General features: G+C 35.6%; 1 protein-coding gene across 1 annotated transcript in view; it reads right to left on the bottom strand.

Moving 5' to 3' along the window:
* LOC149556178 (Tetratricopeptide repeat (TPR)-like superfamily protein) overlaps positions 1-5,708 on the bottom strand; it is a 29,905-nt gene extending 24,197 nt beyond the window's left edge. The window contains exon 1 of the mRNA XM_089830307.1: positions 4,231-5,708. Within this exon, the coding sequence (XP_089686433.1) occupies positions 4,231-5,303 (1,073 nt within the window). The 5' untranslated portion in view covers positions 5,304-5,708. The remainder of the gene's footprint in view (positions 1-4,230) is intronic.
* Between the last annotated feature and the right edge of the window lie 8,142 nt (positions 5,709-13,850).

Here is a 13,850-nt window from a genome sequence, read left to right as displayed (position 1 = left end):
TTTTCGTCAAGATCACTTCTTGTTCACTAAAATACCTTCACCTATAAACATTATAAGGTGCTATATAACCATATCATCTTGACATCATCATCAACCATATCCCATGATCAATCCAACTAATTCATCACCAATCTGAAATTAAATTCAAATCATTTAACTGTTTGCCACTGACAGCATTAGCTATTACAGGGTTCAATTCCATCACTCATAACTTACTCGATTCTTCACATAACTTCAAGACTCATAGATTAACCTCTCTGTAGGATACCAACACTTAATTCACCCTGCAACTCATCCTGTGCTCCAATGAATACGTGGTAACATGCTAAAACACTTAACTAGCTGACATCAATGACAACCAAATAACTGATTTACCTATCATCAAATCTTGTTTCAATCTTCATTAACTCATCATCAATCACAGCCAACAATCTCCTCATGACATGTCTTCTACAGTTATGCCAACAAACACATCATCACTCCATTACCAAATCACTTATGCCAACAGAATTTAATAAGGCTAATTGAAATTGGATAAGAAAAAATATGTATTTAATCTACATTGAGGCTATAAATAATTGAAGTTCCAAAAATAGATCATACTCAATTCTGTTTTACAAGAAATATGCTAAAGCTCAAGCTTTCAGAGTTCAAAAGCTTTTGCCCAATTTTATCTCAACTTGTCAAACAGGTCTTGCCGAAGGCAGGTATATGTTGGACAATTTGATTATTAGCTACAATAGGATGCATTGGGCCGAGCATTCTAATCAGGAAGTTGCAATTGTTCTTCTCAACTTTGAAAAAATGATAAAATTCAGTAGTCCTTCATTATTATAATGTTGAGAGCATTGGGATTTGGGGAATAACTTTACAGAATGTTAAATTTTCTTCTTAGAAATATTCTGCCCAAATTAGTGTGGATGGAGAACTTACTGAATGGAATTGTAAGGGCACTAGAAAAAGGAATGTGATTTCTTGGGATCAATATGTTTAATGACTTTTGATGGGTAATGTGTTACATCCCAAAATTTTGACCTAATTTTAAGCTTGTTCATAACCATTGGATTTAACAGATTATTCTTTCATGATCATGTGAAATAGGTAGTTATTTATATACATTGTATTAACTATTAATGAAGATGGCCGTTAACCATTCACTATTATTAGATGATTAGCAGTTGCTTGATTTAAAATAATGATTATTATGTTTATATGAAATTTTTATAGAATTATTAATTAAGGGAAAAGTGTTTTCATGGGTGATTGCAGGAGACGATGAAGGGGGGGGAAGCATTGCTAAACAAGATCATCAAAATGGGATATTCGCTTAATTCAGTGATCAAGATTGGCAGGTATGACCTTAAACTTCTTTGGAAAGAACGCAACGATTTAATCACAGGATACATTTATGGGACCCGCATGAGCTATTAAGAAAATAATCTAAACATAAAAATAATCTAATTAAAATATAAAACATACCTTAAAGGTTTTTAGTTTATCTTTCATCATCATCATCATATTATTATTATTATTATTATTATTATTTATATACGAACATATAAATGTAAAAATGAAATGACAACATTATATTAAAATAACTTAATAAAATGATGTCACCCCATTGATATACTTACATGAACGTATATAAATATATATATATTATAATAATATTTGAAATTATAATCTTTCCAACTCTTTCTTCCAACCTTTTTACTTTCCTTTCTTATACAATCGATTTAAATATTTGGCAATTTGAATTGTCATATAATCTTTGAACCGGTGGAAGCCAAGAAGGCACGGCTCTTCTTTTCACTGAAGCCGTGTATGAAGTCCGACACCTTTTATATATCTGCTCGTTTGCCTTGCCCTAGGACACAATCAACAATAGCATTCCGCACACCCGACTACCTTTCTTTATTTCTACATTTCCTTATTCACTCTGTCACCTTCAGCACTGATATCACACAATCCCGTGAGCTGAAGTCCCTCCTTCTTCCAGTCTAACATCCATTCAAGCAGCAACTCTGTCATATGAACTTGGCCTTTGAGAAATAAGTATATTGCATTGATACGTCTGCAACATCTAAAGGAGAGCAGATTGTCAATTCGGATTGCAGGGATTCAACCTATTCAGTATATACATCAGGTCATGTAATGTCATTTCAGTATTATTTTATTGTTTTCCATAACAGCCAAATAGGCTCCTAAAACTTTTTCTTTCTAGATTTATTTCAAGATACAATATGAGTTTTGCTACATACATGTCCTTTGTTATCAGTCCTCTTCCTTAAACTTTCATAGTACTTAGATACAACCCTTATGTAAGCATATATCCAGAAACAATAAAATCTGGAATAAAATATACTATCCAATGATAATTTCCAAATAGTCTCAAGAATATAATATTTACGGTCACAAGATGTGATAAGCATAATAAGAAGCATAGAGCAGATTGCTTAGAAAATTTCGGACACCTGGGACTCACCGACTGTATAGCCAAGTATGGTGAAAAGGTGGAATAAATCTGCAAGAAAGCAAATGAGAAATCAAACATGAAAATTCAAAAGAAATATACTTAATAGCTCATGCGCATCCCTATAATGAAACATGTTGTCAAGTTGAGCGGTGGTGATAGGGTCGTTGAGCCTATCGGAAATCCTTGGCCAAGGTAGTTTATAGGCAAGTTTGCCATCTAATGATCACTTAATGTCAGTAGCACCAGTTATGTAAGCATGTTCGTTTCATAACTGAGTGGACAATCAAAACACCAGTATGCTCAGGTGGCTGGACTAAAGAACATCCAAGTATGATCCCGAAATAGGGAGGGCCTTTCTAATTTAATAGAATGTGGGGATAAGTATGGTCCGAGGTTGGGAGGTTAAGCCTATGTCAATGCTTCTCATCTCACCAAAGCCGAGGCTTGCACAACCAGCTAAAGATCCTCTAATGTTACTTGTATGTTCCATTCCATCTTATCTTGCTAAGCATTTACTTTGCTTGTATGTTTCGTTAATCAGTCGATCATGAAATAGTTATGCCAGTTAGTCGTTAATCTAGTTATTTCAGCTGGTCATGAATACAGTTGTGAATAGTTAATCGTTAAACTAGTTATTACAGTTGATTATGAATATAGTTATGCTAGTTATTTCAACTGATCATGAATACAGTTTGAATAGTTAATCGTTAATCTAGTTATTTCGGTTGATCATGCATACAGTTATGAATAGTTAATCTAGTTATTTCAATTGATCATGAATACAATTATTTTCTGTTAATTGTTAAAAGCAGTTAATGTCATGTGAAAAGGATTCAGTTATATATTAATGAATGTTGGGAGTTTTTAGTTTAAACCGTCTTTGTTTTAGATATGAAAATCCATTTGTTACATAATGGGTTTTCAAAATTGCATGGGATCTATGTGCAAGAAAAAACATATATCTGGCAGCAAAATGGGTCATCAAAGCAAGGCAAGGAAATGGGCCCTGGAAAAAGAAATCAGCAGATTGGCTTAGCAAGCTTAATGTTTGGGAAAATTGGGGGTACTCTTCATTTTCAATTGGCCAATGTCTTTTAATAACTTTGAATCATTTTTAATTTGCTGATATCTGGGGAATCCTGTCACAACATATTGGTCTATAGAAATTGAGGGAAAATTAGTAAATTCCTATTGGCTATTTCCCTTTGAAACCAGAGAGAATGACTCTCTTCAATTACACAACTGAAAGATATTTCTAATTGAAAATGAAGAATTGTTTCACTTACTATCAATCAATTTGTCATGAACCAAAGTTCCCCATATTTACTTTTTTTAAGTTGAAGAAGGATTCTTTTCATTAACACGCCTCAAAAATACTTTCCAAATGAAACTGAAAATTTACTTCAGTTTCTATCAACCAATTTCTCCTAATATGAAGTTACCCACACTTTTAAGAGAAAAAGAAAAAAAAACTACCTAGACTTATTTGACTTTTTTTTTACATGGAAAAAGAGAATGTAGAACTTCCTTTATATAAATCTTTCAATTTACTTCAGGTTTAAAATCAGAAAGAGCAATAATTTCCAAGCAAACATGAAAAACAATGCAGAAGTTATTTCAGATAAATTTCCAATTTAGTGAAGAAGGAAGCACATACAACCATAAAACAAAACACAAAAATGTGAGAGTTCAATTTCACAAAATAATGGATCCAATCTACACAAAGATGTGTTAGCCACTAATATCATCCATACCTGAGATCAATATCATTGTCATTGGAAAGCCAGCAGCCTGCAACAATATCATTCGCCATCTTATCCACTGCTCCCTTCTTGCCTTCACCATTCTCCAATGCCACCTTCTTCCCTCCCTGCAACTCCCCACCGCCATCCTCTTCTTCCTCATCACTAAGGCCCAAAGTCTCCATTTTTGCCGCCAGCATACTCTCCTCAAACTGTGTATATGCATCAAAGATAATACTAAAATCCCTCACAGTTATCACTGCCATCATCCCCTCCTCATAAATATCCCTTGCCTTCTCAAAAAGCCCACGCCGGATGTAATAATCTGCAAGGCTCGTCCACAACCTGCCAACCTCATCACTAAACTTCCTAATTCCCCCTCTGATAATAGCATCGACCTTCAACCCCTTCACCTCATTAGCATGTTTGGTCAACAAATCGCACAACTCGAGCCACAATTGATGCTTTGTCTTCCCTTTTATTGACCAGAATCCAGAATCATTCAACACCCCAGCAAGCCGCTCCGCAGCCTCTTGCCACAACTCACTATTAAGCAAGAATTCAATAAAATCTTCAATATGAGTGGGATCAAATAACAAATACCTTCTGTAAACCCTAAGCGATGTTTCGACTGGCACCCCTTTCTGACTCACGAATTGCAAGTAAGGATCCCAAATCCTATCATGTTGCGTCACAGGCAACGCACACAAAGCCCGATCAAATGTCCTCCTCGCCCGCGTCAAAAACTTCTGTTCCGTCAAAATCTGCAGATACATGATCCAAATCCTCGGCATCTTGTGCATTGTAACTAAGGCTCTCTCAAACGTATTGTTGAGATTTTCATATTTGCTGTGTGTTATGGGTAGGCCTCGAACCAGAGCCATTTTCTCGCTGAGATAAGCATACCATAACTTGTAGCTTCCCGGCAGCGCTTTGACGGCGCGCTCGTAGATTATGGCTCTCCTCTCGAATGGAGCGTCGCGCCGTGCAATCAGATAGCGCCACCATAGCTTCAGGGTGAAAGGGTTTCGCAATAGTTCTTCTTCGTACACCAGATCATCTTCGCTGGGCAAAAGGTCATCCATTTCTAACGACCAGAGAATTCTCCACCCTGAGGAAAACTTTAAAGCGAAATCCGAATTTCTGAGCCGTTTGGAAATTTCGGCAGGAAAAGAAAATGAAGCATTGCAAAGCAAATATCTTAGTATGGATTGATGAACTCGCTATAAGAGGTTTCACAGAGTACCAATTTCTTAACCCTTCGAAAGATTTTGAGCTGAAGATAGAGGCTTAAGCATTTTACAGGCAAATAATTTTAAATATGAATCGGTGAATTTTACCATAGATTTTGAGCGACTACTTTGAACTACAAAATCTGAACAGTGGGAAAGATTTACGTGAAAATTATCTGATAAAGCATAAATTTCTTGCCGTTTGTGCATCTAAAGATTAAAAATAGTTTGAATTAGAAGACTCACTTTGGTCAGGGTAGGTTTTATCACAAAATTTTGGAGCATATTTTATTATAAAAAGGAAGCGAAGGAAGCGTCTTCATGTACTCTCGAAAAGTTGGTATAGTGGTGGAGAACGTGTACTCTTGAAAGAGAGGTCACAAGTTCAAATCTCACTGGGGGTAGGATATGTACGCCTCGTTTGTAGCGGCAAACGCCTCTCAAAAAAGAGTATGAGGTAGTCGCATATCACTGTCACCATACGTAAACCCAAAAACTATGGCATAGTGTCATGGACTATAAAACCCCCTTTCCCTTTCCTTTCTTATATAAGCATAGGAATGGAAAATAAGAATGGATATTCCAATAAAAGCTATTTTTTGGAGTGGGTACAAGCTCATTTTATAGGCAAAATGAAAATATGCATTCATATGCTCTATTCCAATCGACGAACCAAATGAAAAATAGAAAACGTATTTCAAATTTTCTATTCCTATTCCAGCAACCAAACAGGCCCTAAACGAATTTATTTTTTTCATTTTTAAAGAGATTCTTATATGTTATTTAGTTATTTATTGAAAAAATATTTTTAATTTGTAAAATTTGTCGAGAATTTCCTAATAGTTAAAAAGTGGTTATTTCAAAATGTTGACTTAAAAATGTATCAAAAATTATACATTAAAAAATGTTGTCACGTAAGGATAAATTTTGCACTTGTCATATTTAAATGAGTCAATTATGCTCAAAAAAAGCTTTAAAAATGCTTGAGTATTAGTACATTGAAACTTGTTAAGAAATCTTTTTATAAGTAGGAGATAATTTCCACAGCAAGTCAAATTGCGATATTGCTATCAGGATTTAACTGTGTGATTTTGAGTCAGACTCATTGACCTATGTTTCACGAGTAGTGATTCAACATGAATCCATCTCTCATGAGAATAAATGGAACACTTAGCAGTCATTGGATCTAGGTGATGCTCACAGGGGTGAAGCACCAGGACTTCCCGGGAGGTCACCCATCCCAGTACTACTCCAGCCTGAGCGCTCTTAACTACAGAGTTTCCTCCATGATTAAACCTAGAGCTTGCAACCCCATTTGTAAAACCTTCACCAAGTGTTGTTTTCATTGGAAAGCCCCTTAAGCTCATCAATTGATAAGTAGGAGAGAATTTTCACAGCAAGTCAAATTGTGATATTGCTATCAAGATTTAACTATGTGATTTTGAGTCAAACTCATTGACCCGTGTTTCATGAGTAGTGATTCAACATGAATCCATCTCTCATGAGAATAAATAGAACACTTAGCACTCATTGGATCTAGGTGGTGCTCACAGGGGTGAAGCACTAGGACTTCCCGGGAGGTCACTCATCCCAGTACTACTCCAACTTGAGCATGCTTAACTACAAAGTTTCCTCCATGGTTAAACCCAAAGCTTGCAACCCCATTTGCAAAACCTTCACCAAGTGTTGTGCCTTGTGAACCATTCATTAGAAAACCCCTTAAGCTCATCAATTGATAAGTAGGAGATCATTTCCATAGCAAGTCACATTGTGATATTGCTATTAGGATTTAACTATGGATTAAGTGCACTCGGACTAGAGTAGTACTAGGATGGGTGACCTCTCGGGAAGTCCCGATGCTTCACCCCTGTGAGCATCACCTAGATCCAATGAGTGCTAAGTGTTTCATTTGTTTTCATGAGAGATGGATTCATGTTGAATCACTACTCATGAGACATGGGTCAATGAGTTTGACTCAAAATCACACAGTTAAATCCTGATAGCAATATCACAATTTGACTTGATGTGGAAATTATCTCCTACTTACCAATTGATGAGTTTAAGGGGCTTTCTAATGAATGGTTCATAAGGCACAACACTTGGTGAAGGTTTTGCAAATGGGTTTGCAAGCTTTGGGTTTAACCATGGAGGAAACTCTATAGTTAAGCGTGCTCAGGCTGGAGTAGTGTTGGGATGGGTAACCTCTCGGGAAGTCTCGGTGCTTCACCCTTGTGAGCATCACCTAGATCCAATGACTGCTAAGTGTTCCATTTATTCTCATGAGAGATGGATTCATGTTGAATCACTACTCATGAAACATGGGTCAATGAGTTTGACTCATAATCACACAATTAAATCCTGATAGCAATATCACAAGAAATCTTTTGTTAATAGGTTTTACTCCTTGTAAGGGAGGAAATGTGGCTCGAGGATACAAGACCTAAGTTCATCACATTACCTACGCACATATGCGAGTATATGATATAGAAGGAGAGAAGATAAGGAAAACATTCCTTTCAATCCCAATTCTAGAGAACTGGGTCTAGAGAAAGTAGTGCTAACCGAATGAACAAGGAACAATAATGAAAACTAGATATAGGAAGAATAGAGGAAAGATATATAATTCCTTAAAAACTCTTTATGTATGTTTGTGTAATGAAAGATAGATATATGTAGATATGTTGAAAAGACAATGGAGGAAGAGGAATGCACCTTTGAAATCTATTTTGTGTTTGTTGTCCTAATCAAAATGAGTGGAAATCATTGTATTTGGGCCTGAAACTATGCAACAAACGAAAACCATAAGTCTTCCGACGAACTGGATCTTCAGCGACGAAATGGAATTTCAAGGGTGTAGTGCGCCCCTAATGATGGTGTGTGACAATGATTATGATTTCCTAGTTTCCAAGAAAGTCAAAAAGGGTACTTTGATCTACAACACGTTTGTCAATTCGATATCCACAACTTGCAATAAAAAATGATTTGTCTTGTTGATGGGGGGATTTTTCGTGGTCAAACCCTAGTTTAGGAATTAACCTTGAATTGAAATAATTGGAATAATTGGAATAGCATGTAAAGTAAATGTACGAATTCACCTTACAAAAATTGGATCTCTTGAATCAAATGCAATGTACTTACTTCACCAACATATTTAGACCAAGAAGATGAAGATGAATGGATATAGAAGATGTGATAAAGGACGTTGGATGGATTAAAGAAGATCTTGAAGACAAACTCCTTCAATTGCTTAAATGCTTGAATCATTGATCTTCAATGGAGGAATGCTTGAAGACTTGAAACTTAAACACTTTAATGCTTGAGAGCTAGAGCTCGAGAATGCAATTTCTTGTTATGATTGTGGACACTTAGAAATGAAAAATAAAACAAATGGAAGGGTTTATATAGAGCTTAGATTTAACTAACTCTCGCAGGATGACTAACCTAGAAGTTAACACCTAAACAACTTAGAACACGAGACCCAAAGAGGGAAGCCAAAATATGGCTTCATCAGGGGCACATTGCGTCTTTGATGATCTGATGCACAAACCCCCGGGTTGTCTCAAGGCTCCAAAATAGGTCTCAAGATTTAGAAATCATGTCCAAATTCTGAGGAAATTTTTTTTGATGCAAGGGGTACATTTCAATTGGATAAATGAATGAAAGGAAAAACCTAGGGGAAATAGATCCTACCTTGAGCTTAACACAATGAAAATAAGACCTTTAAAGAGGATTTATTAGGTTTTACCCCAATTCCACCTATGAGAAAGGACGAAAAAGGGAAGAAGAGATGAAAAAGAGGAGATTGATGATCTCACATTAAATAGGTGCTAAACCTTCATTAAATTAGAATGCTTCCAATTTAAGATGGTGCACTCCTTTATAATTAGTAATTGGGATTTAGATGCACAAGTTGTAAACGACTAGTAAATTTCACTTAGTTATTGGTGCTCTTCCCTTATATAATTTTTCTTATCTTAGTTGAAATAGCATTACTATTATTTGTTTATTTATAAATTTGTAATTTTTCATCAAGTCTTCTTCACTTACATCTTATTAGAGAAAGTATTTAATAGGTGAGCTTTAAATGACACTTTAAAAAGTTAGCATTAGTTATAATGAAAAAGGTATTAATGATTATTACTATTAATTAATTAAAATATGTTCACTAGATTTAAAAATATAAATGCAGTGTTGTAAATTTGCACCCTTTGGTAATTTACCATTACGCAATGTTCTCGCCTTAGTTGAAACATAAAATTACATGTCATGCTTTGCATCCCTCATATTCCTCGTCAACTAGCTACTTAGATTCTTGGTTGTATGACCTGAACAACCTAAGACTCATGCATGTTGAAGAGACATCCATGTAATGCATACTCATCCTATGAATCCATAGATGTTTAATGAGTTGCTAAAGTATTAAAACTACCACCTTTGCAGTGTAATGCCTCGCACCACCACTCACCAATACCAAGGTTCACCCCTTTGCCATCATAATCCAAATATTTAGCTTTATTTGTGCTTCTTCACTCATTTTAGCTCTCTTGCTTCACAACTCAATCTTTTGCAACTTCTTTGCCATTTTTTCATTGTATTGGGACAACTTGCAACATCTTGGTTTCATTGTCTTCATTACTCAACCTCCATTCCATCAAGTTGTAGCTTTGTGGTTTTGAAGGGAATCTCTCCATCTCATATGTTTTCCCATTTGTATAGTATGTTATAGTTTTTTATCTCAATCTAAGTTCAATATTTTTGGTTTTTTTTTTAATCTATTATTTGTACAATTATCTATCACCATTTACCTTGTCTATTCAATTATTGCAAAGTTTGAAACACCAAAACAAGGATCTGACTAAGGAAGGTCTCTCAATAGTTATCTAATATTTTTCTCTTTTTTTTTGCATGTGGGCTTGTGGAAAAAGGAGGCTTTGTGATCCTCTCTAGTTGTGAGCATTCTTGTCACCATTCATTTATTTGTTTTATCTTTTCTTACATAGCATCTAGTTGCTCTTCATTTCTTTTCCACCAGTAGAATAGTCTTTTCTTGTTATTACAATTTTTTTTGTCATGATCTTTTTAATATGTCAATACTAGAAAAATGCACTCCATGTGGACATCCTACATTGCTCTCATCCTTAACTTGTGTGGAGGTCCAAGGTAGTGAGCTTGTGAATCTAGAGAGGTAGTGCAAGGAGTAATTCATCGCTTGATAATTTAATCGGTCATGAGGTCAGTGTATTTTTCCTTCTCCACAATAAACTCATATGATGTTGTTAATAAGGCTTATTTGTTTAAGACTGTATTTGTGTTATTGACTTGGTGGTCAACACGTCCTTAGAGATTTGTGGCATGACATAGTTTCCTTGTGTGGGTCCTAAATATGACATTTGTATCAGGCATTGACAGTTCAAGCTTTTGGTGCAATGGCAAATGATTCTAACAATTGGTATCAGAGTCTTCGATCACGGGTTCAAATCTCCCTTTAGTAGGTGTTGAAGGCTCAATCAATGTTAAGGGAGAGATTTTTGTTGACTTGGTGGGTAGCACCTCCTTGAAGATTTGTGGCATGGCTTAGTCACCTCCCGTGGGTCCTAAATTTGACATTTGTATCAGCATTGATAGTTTGAGCTTTGGTGTAACAAAGAATTATTCCAACAATTTGATCACTCGTATCTGCATTTAACTTAGACTATAAGCAATAAACTTTTCAAATAACTTATTATAAAAATTTGAGATGCATGAAAGTGCTCAAAGAAGGGTTAATTTTTGGTGGGCATGAAGGAATTGTCAAATGAGGGGAACAACTTCACCATTATTGTTTATAACTAGATTTTATTTTCTAAATTTACACAAGAGTTGTAATAAAACACAATGCAAAGTCTTCTTTTTATGTTTGTTTTTTCAAGTTTTCTCAATCAGTATGGGCCATTATCTTCATATTTAAAGTGTGATTATATGCACTCATACGTGTGTGTGTGTGTGTGTGTGTGTGTGTGTGTGTGTGTGTGTGTGTGTGAAGTAGGGAGAGGGGTGGCAATCATTTCCCATTCAAGAATGCCCTCTCCACATCTTTTTACAATAGAGTTGGTAGAGATTTTACTTCCTATCAGCTAATTATGAACAAGCTATCTCTACTTGAACCCATGTCATACCAATGTATAGCTCCTAAATAGCCAAAATAAGGAGTAGATAGTTGTCCTAAAAGGCCAAACTCAACACCAAGATTTGAAGAAACACTTGACCTTTCTGTTGGAAATACAAATGGGAAATGTATACTTCTGAGAGGCAGGGGGGGGTGAATCAAGAGTATAAACTCTAACCAATAGAACTTTCAACTTTAAAACAATGCATGCATAAACATATTGAAATAACATGTAAAGTAAATGCATCCACATAAACACTTGACACCAGATATGATTACCCAGAAATCCTCCAATGAGAAGGTAAAATTGGGGTGGGGATGACACCCACAATTCTCCACTATTGCAGCAATAAAGTTCACCTGTTAAGGTTACATATTTTGACCATTCTCGTGATCTTCCCTGTGAAAGGCTTACAAAGGATTGTTAGATCCTACCCTGTTAAAGGATTTTAACACCTTGTTAAAAGTGTGTCTGGCTAAAGGACTTTAGAACACTCACTTTGAATGTCACCCTGTTAAAGGATTTCGCAATGATTGTTAAATCAACCTTAATACAAAGGATTTTGTCCTGCTGATATAGTTGTTAGAAAGTATAGTAGAATGCTTGATCTGATACACTTACAATTTGATATTGTTGATTTCAAATCCTAATTCAATTCATCTTGATCCTCTCTAATATGATATGAAATTGTTGTAACCTTGATCCTTTGTTCTGTTAATTGATTCAGCAATTTTGTCCTTCTTCTAGGTCACCTTGAATGTATGTTGATCAATTCACCCCTTTTACTACTATCATCACCTTCTCACATGCATTCTCTAATGCTCTCTCTCATTCATATTGAATTATGGGGCTTTGTCTCCCTTTAAAAAGACTTTGGTGGCTTAGGGTTAGGTATGAATCTATGATTGAGATTCATCCAACTTTCTCATTCAATTCCCTCCATTTTTCTGATTGGTTGCATGTTGATCGCATAGGGAATCCAAATAGATTCAATCTTATCTTCAAAGCTTTGATATCTATCCATATGTCAGCTCAAAAATGGTTCACATAGTTGTTTGTGCCATCACAAACAACTAGGTCAATTATGTGTTACTCGACACTTGTTGTTACTGATGCTTGACACATACTATAATTATGTCTGGCTTGGCACTTGAACTTGCTTGACATCTATTGTTCACTTGGCACTTGAACTGCTCGACTCAATCTATTTGCTTGGCACTTGATTTACTCGACACATGAGTGACTTGACACTCATTGTAACTCGGCATCTATACACATTATACTCGGCACATGTTACTAGCTCGACATGAACTTGGCAAAAGGCTTAAGTGTGTTGACACTCAATTGTTCGTGTGATAGGGGAAGTTACATAATAAATAGGGAAGATAGGGGGAGCAACAAGCAGAAAAGTAGAAGCAAGGCATCATATTAGAACAGATCAGATAAAGAGTATTAGAATTCAGAATGAAGACAAAGAGTTACAGCAGAGGCAAATCTACTTAGAGAGATTTTGAATATAGTAATGACACATTAACTCAAGGGAAGAGGTTCTTGTCCGTGTTCTTGTTCTTCTTCTTCATCATCATCATCATTATCACCTTTAGGTCCTTCACCAAATTTTGCTTTCAGCTTCTTAACCATTTTATCCTTCTTTTTGAGAGTTGAGGTAGTTTTCAACTCCATTTCAACTTTGGATTTCACAACATCATAGTTTCCAAAGATCTTTGCTGACTTATTAATGTCCTCTACTATTAATGCAGTGATGGTTGCTAATGCTTCATATATATTGATTTCATACCCTAAAGGCCTTAGCCATCTTACTCTGGGTACTGTAGCCTGGATAAATGTGTAGTCAATATCTACCAAAAAGCAAATGTCATTGAAGTACTTTTACACCAGGGAAACTGGGATTCTCAGTCTTTGTTTCATGGATTGCTTGAAATCCTCAAAGTAGTTCATCATTATAGACTCAAAAGTGTCTCCCATTTTCTCAATGTATTCATTTATTTGTGTTGCCACAAACCTATTGGTCTTCCATCCTACCTTACCAAAAGAAGGAAACTCGTTCTGAACATAGAAAAATATACATATCAAAATTGAACCAAATTTGCATTGAGCACCTTTGGATCTCCTAATTGCTCCTAAATTCTCCATGATTTGCTGCAACTGTAGCTCGGCCAGATCATAATTATGATATTTCTTCACAATTTTGTATCCTACATCAATTGCAATGCATGGCACATTGTTTAGTCGG

Source organism: Cupressus sempervirens, chromosome 5 (genome assembly GCF_028749045.1).
Source record: "Cupressus sempervirens isolate cs-2001-9-10 chromosome 5, ASM2874904v1, whole genome shotgun sequence".
Taxonomy (NCBI): Eukaryota; Viridiplantae; Streptophyta; class Pinopsida; order Cupressales; family Cupressaceae; genus Cupressus; species Cupressus sempervirens.
Note: the sequence above shows the minus strand (reverse complement) of the source record. Positions and strands in the feature narration are given on the sequence as shown.